The following is a 10500-nucleotide window of genomic DNA, read 5'->3' as shown; positions in this document are numbered from 1 at the left end:
GATCTGGAGCTGTATAAAGAAGACCAACAAAGTAAAAAAAAAAAAACACACGCTGAATACACTGACAGACGGTCCCTTCAGTCCTCAGATTAAACGCTGTGACCAGAAAAGCAATGACTGACAGGGCAGAACAGGAGAGAAGAACTGACATGACATGAACCTGGATGCCTTGAGAGGGAAGGCTTGTGAAGTACAAGAGATCTTCAGCAGGACTGAAGTCAAACTATCTTACAGACAGAGGAAAGAGAGACCAGGGGTACAATAGGAGATCTAAAAGGACAGACATCCTTAGGCTGAAGAACAGAAGAACCAAAAAGAAGAATAGAAAAGGGAGCGTAGACCTCTTGACCCCAGCAACTTGCATCACCATGGACAAAGAAACTGGCTTTAACCATACAAACGGCTCCTCACAGGTAAACATCAGGACAAAAGCGTGTCCTTATTATCTCAGCATTCTCCTACTAACATACTGTTGTAGCATTGTTTAACCAAACTACAGGTAGATTTTGTTGATTCATCTTATCCCCACCTACCAATGTTTGCTGCTCTTTTTGATATCTGTAAAACATTTGATTTTATTAATGGAGATTTGTATGCATGAATAATGCATTACTCCATAGTAGCCCAATTTATTATAAAAAGTCTGATTTTTGTGAATTTTTCAGCCATAAGAAAAACCATCTATTACTTTTTTTGTTTAAAACATATTTTGGACAGTTGCTATGTCATTTTTTGACAATGAAACAAATGGCCTTTAAATGTTCTTCCTTCCAGTTTTAGTTACAACAGCTTTCAATGAGGTTTACAACAGCTGCATGAATAATGAAACAATTGTTTTAAAACAACATATATCTTAAAGGACAATCTGTGGATTCATTTGATAAAGAAAAGCTACTGGGGATGGCCTGAAAATGTAAGGTTCATATCACTTAGACATAGAATCACATACAGTCTAATGTTCAGTGTGTTCAGAAGATCTATCAGCATGTGTTGCACCTGGTATTACTCATTTCGCAGAGATTTAGGGATTATATAACAGTAAGGTAAGTGTCATTTTCCACAGATTCTGGACACACAAATGCTCCCGGGGCAACTATCTGAACTTGAAAAAAAAAAAAAGACGCAGGGGCATGTGAATACACGCATGGACTCGTGTTCTTACAGCTGACACGTGCTCACAAAATTCTGCATGCTCTTGGTGATCATTTAATAAATGACTCATTCAAATTGTCCAATAAACTAGTTGATCAAGTTTGAATGTGAGATGATCAGATACCACAGCAGTTAAAAGATAAACAAACTGATCTCAACTTATAAAATAATATTTATTATACATTTTGGCCACAAACTCAAATTTCATACTTCAGTGAAGTTCCATACAGATTTACAATCTTTTGACATTTGTGCTGCTGTTATTGGCTTTTTGCAATCTTAAATAAAATGTGCAGTTCTCCAAGCAGTTTAGGTACAGGTGCACCAACTTGTTCCTTCATAGATTCTCTTGTTAATCTTTTAAATCTTTAGTTCTATAAAAATAGTTTTATCTCTGTTACATTCTCAGATTCAGTTTGTCCTTGATGACTGATATGAATGCAGATGAAATAACCTTGCCTCTATAAAGCTCATTGACACGGCTCCTCTTCTTTAACAGCATCAGGACACCGAGCTGTTCTCGTCTGAAGAAGATAGCAGTCTCTACTTCACCTACAGTGGAGGGTGCAATGAGCTGGAGGTCAACGACCTGCACTATGAGGTAACTGATGAACTGACGTTCACAAACACAGTCATTGTTTGATTGTTTTTTTTTTTTCTGCATTTCCTGTCTATACAGATTTTGTGCATCATGGATGTGCTGATTTACATTTGCAATTTTTTGGTTGTGCGTTTGTTTCACACAGGTGGACACAGCAGCACAGATCCCCTGGTATGAGAGGTTGTCAGAGTTCAAGTTGCCATGGGAGATAAAAGGAAACAAGCAGACAGCCATCAACAAGCTCAGCCTACGTGTTCGCAGCGGACAGATGCTGGCTGTCATTGGCAGCTCAGGTGAAACACACAGCTTTTAATTTTAGCTCTTCTTATCAAGAAAACATATACAATGGCCTCCCTGATCTCATCTACATGGCATGTCAGATTATTTGGTTACATAGATATTCAAAATTCTGGTTCTAACTACAAATGTTGTCTTTATTTATTTTTTAAAAAACAAGGTGGAGAAACTAGTCAAAATGTCATACATTTAGTGACCAATCAATGACTCCTAAATAATGAGAAGAATCAGAGCTTAATTCAAAAGATCTTGGTGTAGGTCTTGACTTGTATAGTACATTTTGTTGCTTATGATTAATTTTTTCTCCTCTCAGGTTGTGGTAAAACATCTCTGCTGGACATAATAACATGCCGTGATGAGGGTGGCACAATGACGTCGGGTCAGGTTCTGATCAATGGGAAACCCAACACACCCCAACTGGTGAAGAAGAGCATTGCTCATGTCCGCCAAGACGACCGCCTTCTCCCTCATCTCACCGTCCGGGAAACTCTCGCTTTTGTTGCAAAACTGAGGCTCCCAACACACTACACACAATCTCAGAGGGACCAGAGGGTAAGGTTAAGCCTTACTCTATCAGGGTAACAAATGTAACTATCCCACTGGTAGTAAAATGCTTATTGAATTGTGTTTGAACAATCAAAGAAACATTTGGATGTTTCCAATTCCTTCTATTGGGAAAATAGGCTTCCCAGAGTTAATTTCATCTTTAAGTGTAGTAAGAATACTTACTGCATGATCAACTGTTGTGTGTGTTGTGAGAAACAGATCTGTGATTAACTCTGTCTGACTGTGACTGCGTCTGTCACAGGTAGATGATGTCATCGCAGAGCTGCGTCTGCGACAGTGTGCTAACACCAGGGTGGGAAACGACTATGTGAGGGGAGTTTCTGGAGGAGAGAGGAGGAGAGTCAGTATAGCTGTCCAACTTCTCTGGAACCCAGGTGAGAGAAAAAAAGAGACAACTCGTTTTGATCCCTCCTGACTTTGAACTTTCCATCTGTCTGGCTTAAAAAAAAAAAAAAAGAAGATACATCTCATTGACTGGCTTGAATTTTGAACATAAACACAGTTATAATCTTCTAATTTTTATACATGTCTCACTAATTACAGGAGGAAAAGAAATGGCAGCATTGATGACCTAATTATAATTGATGAAGTAATTATAATTTGAATACCTACAGGCAAAGAAAGTAATGGCTATGTTTGAGGTTTTCAATTTAACATCCAAAACATGTTAGATAACATTGTCACCACAACCCCCTAACCTTCAGTGACGCAACAAAAAAAAAGGTGAAAGGAGACGTTGAAAACAGCAGAGTTTTCATTTTCACATTTACTGAACTAATGTTTTTCCTTATCAGGGATTTTAATCCTGGACGAGCCGACTTCAGGTCTGGACAGCTTCACCGCCCACAACCTAGTGATCACACTGTCCCGCCTGGCCCGAGGAAACCGCCTGGTTTTGCTGTCAGTCCATCAGCCTCGCTCAGATATCTTTCAGCTCTTCGACCTCGTCGTTCTGTTGTCGTCTGGTTCAGCTGTTTACTGTGGCCCTGCGCGGGACATGGTACCTTACTTCACTGCACTGGGATACCCCTGCTCACGATACTGCAACCCTTCTGACTTCTATGGTTAGTGTGTGTGTAGAAAGTCAAACCCTCTGTAGAGCATCTTTAAATGTTCAGCTCTGCATCTGTCCTACATATGATAACAAGCTAAAAACTATTGAAACAACCATGGTGTTGAATGTGACCTATTCTTCATTTTCTACGTTTTAAGACTCATTTTGTAACTGCTATTTGTTTGTGTGTCTGTGTTTGTAGTTGATCTGATCAGTATAGACCGACGCAGTCCGGAGCGAGAAGCAGAGTGTTTGGACCGGGCCAATGTTCTGGCTCTGCAGTTCATGGAAAAGGTTCAAGACACAGAAGATCACATGTGGAAACCAGCTGGACCGAACACAGCAGAGACACAACCTGAAAGGTAGCAGTGTGTGTGGTTGGGTTTTTTCATTCTCCTTTTTAACAGTTTATATATTCATATATCAGATATGTACTATATATATTTTCTTAGTTTTTCCCTAAAGAGATCTATGTAAGGAACTTCAGCATAGAATGACTATCCTCTGAGCAGCTGTAGAGTTTGTTGGGAACGGCTCTTAGTTTTATTGTTGGATGTGTAAGAGGATACAAAATTTAGGAGATGCTTCCTATAATGTTTACAATAATTGGGGGAGTGGTTACAATGTGCTAATCCAGGAAATTTGATGCTCTTCCCCTGCCCGCAGCCCTCAGCAGCTGAGCAAGGCAAAAGAAGAAGTAATCACTATTTCAGAGAACGCAAACAGACTGCCTGGTCGTATAAACCAATTCACGATCCTCATCAGGTAAAAACATCACACAGGGGCTGTATTAAAGCACTCTAAAGGCACAAATAAAGACTAACCTCCCCTCCTTTGTTTTCCCTCAGGCGTCACATGTACAATGACTACAGAGACCTGGTCACCTTATTGGTTCACGGCTTCGAGGCCCTCCTCATGTCACTGCTGGTCGGTTGTCTGTACTATGGAGCAGGAGATGATCGTCTGTCCATTCAGGACACAGTGGCTCTCCTCTATATGATCGGAGCTCTCACCCCATTCGCTGTGGTGCTGGACGTCATAGCTAAATGTGAGAAGATAATATGGAGTTTCCCTTTATGTGTAACTTCATACTGATAGAAGGGTCTAAAGTTTTGCACCACTGCAGATTCAGTTTTCTCTTCGTTTAGAATAAGATTCACAATAATGTAAGAACAAGACCCTCGGCTTAAGACTTCACTCAAGTGTCTGCACCTGTGTGAGATTTCCAAATATCTTTTTTTTTAAAATGTTTATCAAAATATTTTGAAATTTCACATGTATTGAACATTAAATTAGCATATTAGCATACTTCTGTATATTATATAAAGACCGACTCAAAAAGACAAATGAAAATGATCATAACATCTATTTCCATAAAATACATGTTTAAAAATATTTTAAAGTTAGAAAAGTCACTTTAAGCTGACACCAATGTTTGGTAGTTGGAAGAATATAATTTCTTTAAAAACTAATTCCTTTTCTTTAAGAAATAAAGACCACATATAAACAAATGATGAAGAGGAGATTAGTTAAACCCCAAAACACACGAAACCGACCAGAGCTTTAGAATTTGAAATCAAAACAAGATAGTTCTGCTTGGGGCGCAGGTGACCTCGTGGTTAGGTCATGTCCCATGTGCAGAGGCTATCGTCCTTCAAGAATGTCATTCCCCACTCCCTCTTCCCTGGCTCTCTTTGCACTGTCCTATCCAGTACAGACAGCATGCCCAATATCAATCTACAAAAGAGGAGACACTTGTGCCCTCCCAGCTAATGAAGCTAATGAGCTATTTAAGTGCATAAATGTTGTGCAATTCTTTTAAAGCAAATCTTTAGGTGGATGGTTAGTTCCTGTATTAAACAAAAGACTGCATATGCAAACACAGTATTTCAAAGCAAAACTGACAATTACAAGCTGACGTAGAACTGGACACGGAGTTCAACAAAATATAGAGGCAACATAAAATCTACAAAATAAATAAATAGATGAATAATAAAAGATAGAACCCTGAAGAGATAAAGCATTGCTTCTTTTTGTTTTTACAGTTTTATAACAGTGTGTCCTCAGTTATTCATGATCAATACACTCCTCTTTTGCTATTTCTAGAAGCTGAAAATCCCTCAGTGTATAACAGTGTAAGATGAAGCTAAAGTTATCAAAGAGTGATCAGATATTTCAATGATAGATTTCAACGGTTTGTCCCTTCACACTGACTTATAATAAGTCACAACTGTCTGACACACAAGAGACAAATTCATGTCAGGTCAAGGCCGACAAAGTTATGACTTTATTCAAAATTCACTTATGACTTTCGGTAACATATTGTGCTTACAGCCTGCATATAACACAGGACAAATCCACATAAAACACTTTTTTTTACTCAATTCCACACAATTTGACAATTTTATAAAGCATAAATGTCTAAACAACTTGAGATTGTTTTTGCTCTGCTGTGATTCAGTGCACAACAGTGTAAAACCAGAAAGTTTTAATCTGTGAGGTAGCTTCTTACCAGAGTATTAAAAGTCTTTTTGTTCTCTGCAGGTCACACAGAGAGAGCGATGCTGTACCACGAGCTGGAGGACGGCATGTACTCAGTCACTTCTTACTTCTTTGCCAAGGTAAGCCACAGTCACAAAAACATTTCTCCAGCAGATGGCAGTCTCACTCCATACTAAACATACATCTTAGTGTAAAGTACAGTGCAAAAACATTACAGTACAAAATACTGTAATGGGATGTTGGAAATATATTGAACAAACTGCAAGAGATTGTTTGTGTAGGTTTTCTGATGTTTTTCCGTTAAAATGTATACTTTGTTTATATTCAGGTCCTGGGGGAGTTACCAGAGCACTGTGTGTTCACCTTGGTGTACGGCCTGCCCATCTATTGGCTGGCCGGGCTCAACGAGGCTCCAGAGCGTTTCCTGCTAAACTTCCTCCTGGTGTGGCTGATGGTTTACTGCAGCCGCTCCATGGCGCTGTTTGTAGCTGCCTCACTGCCCACACTGCAGACATCGGCCTTCATGGGAAACTCCTTGTTCACAGTCTTCTATTTGACTGGAGGGTTTGTCATCAGCCTGGAGAACATGTGGCTCGGTAAAGAGAAAGAGTTCTAGAATTTGTGTGTGTTTTAAAGAAAGAAGCCAGTCAGTGTGTGATGTTTATGTCTGCACTTATTTGCCTCCCCAGTGGCCTCATGGCTCTCTCACATCTCCTTCATGCGTTGGGGTTTTGAGGGCATGCTGCAGGTGCAGTTCAGAGGCAACAAGTACCCCATCACTATCGCAAATATCACCTTCAATGTCGACGGGATACATGTGAGTTAGAAACACAGACCACACAAAATCGGTAAATCTGTCTTGTTGTGCATTTTTCAGGTGCATAGAATAAGTGTCTGTTTCATTCTTCAGTTGAAATGTTAAACATTTTGAGCAGTCATTTTTTATTTTTTTATAATAGGTGACTATTTCACGTAAATTAACACTAATTTAAAAAAGCAAAGAAAAATGGATTGAAAGATGAACATCTTTTGTATTGTGTATCCTCCTTTGTTTGTCTGTCAGGTGATCGAGGCCATGGACATGAACCAGTATCCTCTGTACTCGTGCTATCTGGTCCTGCTGGCAGTCTGTCTGTGCTTCATGGGGCTTTATTACTTATCCCTAAGATTCATCAAACAGAAGTCCAGTCAGGACTGGTGAACTGTCTCCACCATCAGCGGCACAGCTCTACTTTGTGTTTTATTTTGTGGCTGCTGAAGGAATTCATTTGGGTTCTAGCTCGACTGGTTCGACAATGAGCCATGCTTTTCATTTTGATTTAACTGTTCCAATGAGGATGTCTAAGTGAAAATTAAGAATATATGTTTTGAATTTTACTTTTTATTTTAAATAATACTGTCAACATCAGAAAATCCTGCACTCTTTCTAACATTAGAATTAATATACCCTGGTACCTCAGTAAGGTGTAAAAAGTTCTTGATGAATGCAGCATTTTTTAAAGGTTCACTTCTGAAAATAAGAATTTGAGTAAGAAGCACTTGTTGCAGTACTGCTGTCTGCTGCTGGGTGGCAGCAGAGTACTGCAGTATTCACAATGTTGAAAACATGATCGCATTCTTCTCTCTATGCTTCTTCTTGGCAAATGATTAGAGCGCCACTTTGGCAGATATCCATCTGAGGCTTTTGCTTGTTCCCTTTTTCAATCTTCTCTTTTTTTCTACAGCTTTATCTCTTTTGTATATGTAAGGTTATTAAGCTTAACAATGTGTGTGCCAGTATAGAAAGCACTGAAAAAAAGAACCTTGTACAGATGTAGTAAGTCACACTCAGAAAAAAAGAGCTTGTACTTGTGTCCTCATAGATTGAAGATTATGTAAGCTTTGGTTTTTTGCAAAAGCCTCATAAATGTTTTACTGACATGGTTTGAGTCCAAATTAGTAAAGTATTAAATCAAATAGCTCCTCTTGAGCATGTTATTTTTGTCCTCATACTGTCTGCTAGCCTTGTGGCCTTGGCTTCATGTTGTAGTCACTCACACTTTGGTAACACTGAATGTTATTGATATTTTATTATAAACAGTGTTTTTCCTTTACATTCTCATTTTCATTTCCCAGAAAAGGCCTTCATGCTGTTCTCTCTGGGATTTAGTGGCTGTACATTTATTTTACACCACGTTAATAAACTTTCCATCCATCAGGGGATCACAGCCCCTGATGAAAGAAAGAAGATGAAAGAAGTATGAAAGAAGAAATTCAAAAATGAAAGAAATTACAACAAACTATTGATGTAAAGTATCTTAATATCCTTTAGTGCTCCAATAGATACCCCGTTATGACAACAAATCTGTTTAACACATTAGAGAACAAAATCACAACTTCAGGTGTGGCAGAGTTTGGACTCCTCACATCGTTTATTAGCATAAATACTTCTGTACATTCCCAACATCATTCTCATCATTAACATTATCAGTGGAGCAGAAAACAGACTCAAACAGACTTACAGCTATGACACTATACCCAACGTTCTAGCTCAAACAACTCATATAAAAAAAAAAAAAGGACAGAAGGAAGGAAGGAAACACGGTCTTGGACTGAGGTAAGAGGAGACGAGGATTCATCTTTATTTCTCTGCGGTCACATCGGCCTTGGCAGCGGTGTCTTTCAGCTTGGCTGCATAAAACTTAAAGGTCTCCTGGAAAGAGAAACAAAGACAATTTAGAATCAAACATCAGACAAATAGCATGAGCGAGGCTGTAAAGTGCCTGTGTGTTTGAGTGTGTGCGTTTGTGTCTCGCCTCTTTCCAAAACTAAGCAGCTGTGGAGCCCCCCTGGGTCTGTCTAAATAGTCTCCACTCTCCAGCCAGGTTGTCTCGTTTCATCTTTAAATCCCCATTAATACACAAATAATGGATTTGTAGTTCACTCCCCAAACACACCTTCCTCTCTCTGCTTCTGTTCTGGTTAATTAATCAGTGTTTTGATCCCGACAAAGTGTTGGGCTGGGTGTTTTTATTTTATAGAGGGGAGAAGGTGGGAGCTTTACTGCAGATTAAGGCAGCTTCTTACAATGTATGTTTGCTTTTTAATGTAGTAATTAACGCAGATAAAGAGCTGTGTTAACTAGAAGTGTGGACAGAGAGATCTTGGCAGGGGTTTCAAACACTTTTTAAAGGGGTCGCTTTACCCTCATTACAAAAAGAAATCAGGAGGGAAAACATGTTTTTGTAAAGGTCTTGAGATATCTGTAGGAGATTTTTTCTTTCATACCGTAGAAGTGAACTTCATTTGTCTTTAGAGCATTTAGAAATTCAGTTTGTAAAATGATTTGTAACGTTACTTTCCAGAAACAGCCTCCCTCCACAGCTTTCATTTTACGCTGCCTTCTACCGAAAGGATCTGCGCATCATCCTCCGTAGTTAGGTCATTACAAACACAAACACTCTTATATAAATGTCAAAGCTTTGCCTGTCCATTCAATAAATGCCCCGGCATTGCTTTATAAAACTGCCTGTTCTGCTCCACTTGTGTGTGCAAGTTTCAGCCACTAAAACGCTTCTAAAAACTGTGGAAATATTGCATCCCACTGTTACAAAAAGAGACGAGGAGCGTTCCTTTGACACAAAATGTGTTCCCATTTAAAGTAATTGACCTGAAACATATATATCACTCACAGGGAACTATTCATCAAAAATGAAACATTCTGTCTTATCATCAAACAAAATCTCCGTAACAAGATAAAAAAAGAAAAGAAAAACCTCAAAGAGTGGAGCGTTACTTGGTGCTGTTTGAAATACTGAGATAATTAAACTATATTCAGCAAGTGTCAGTATTTGTTTAAGAAGACATAAATAGGAACGCTTAAAAAACTTCTATAAGTTCATTTTTGATTGTTTAAATAATAGTAGGCCACCACGAGGACATGGCAGTTATGGTGATTTATACAAACATACATATATATATATATATATATATATATATATATATATACTGTATATGGTGTGTGGATCTTCTTGCCTCTTTATGCCTGTTCGTTTTGGATCCAGCGCCCATTAAGGGATGTGCGTGTCTTCTTTTGATTTGTATCCATCATGATGCTCTTATTTGGACATATCAATGTTTTGTTCTGTTATTAAAAACTGCTTGTTCATTAGGAGTTAAAACAAATACATCTCAACAATTAGACTAGATCTGAGGTTCAGTGTCAGGCATGATGATGTCTTCCTCTGACCTCTAAGACAGCTTTTGAAATGTTCTGTTTCAAACATCTGAATCCTTGTCAGCCATAATAAACTTTATATTCAAAATAAGTCTAAATAATAAATAGCTT

General features: G+C 38.6%; 2 protein-coding genes across 2 annotated transcripts in view; one reads left to right on the top strand and one right to left on the bottom strand.

The window, feature by feature from the left end:
- Positions 1-50: 50 nt before the first annotated feature.
- Positions 51-8142, top strand: abcg8 (ATP-binding cassette, sub-family G (WHITE), member 8). The gene is made up of 13 exons (XM_020650241.3): positions 51-413; positions 1652-1753; positions 1899-2046; positions 2364-2602; positions 2859-2991; positions 3412-3681; positions 3874-4033; positions 4338-4436; positions 4520-4719; positions 6216-6292; positions 6502-6769; positions 6863-6990; positions 7237-8142. Exons 1-13 carry the CDS (start codon positions 369-371, stop codon positions 7372-7374), a joined length of 2007 nt encoding a protein of 668 aa, XP_020505897.2. The 5' UTR covers positions 51-368; the 3' UTR covers positions 7375-8142.
- A 407-nt stretch (positions 8143-8549) lies between these two features.
- The window catches only part of lrpprc (leucine-rich pentatricopeptide repeat containing), a 56659-nt gene continuing 54708 nt past the window's right edge, over positions 8550-10500 (bottom strand). The window contains exon 38 of the mRNA XM_020650240.3: positions 8550-8865. Within this exon, the coding sequence (XP_020505896.2) occupies positions 8794-8865 (72 nt within the window). The 3' untranslated portion in view covers positions 8550-8793. The remainder of the gene's footprint in view (positions 8866-10500) is intronic.

Source organism: Labrus bergylta, chromosome 10, assembly GCF_963930695.1.
Source record: "Labrus bergylta chromosome 10, fLabBer1.1, whole genome shotgun sequence".
In the NCBI taxonomy this organism is placed as follows: Eukaryota; Metazoa; Chordata; class Actinopteri; order Labriformes; family Labridae; genus Labrus; species Labrus bergylta.
The sequence above is the reverse complement of the archived record's forward strand: the minus strand, read 5'-3'. Positions and strand labels throughout refer to the sequence as shown.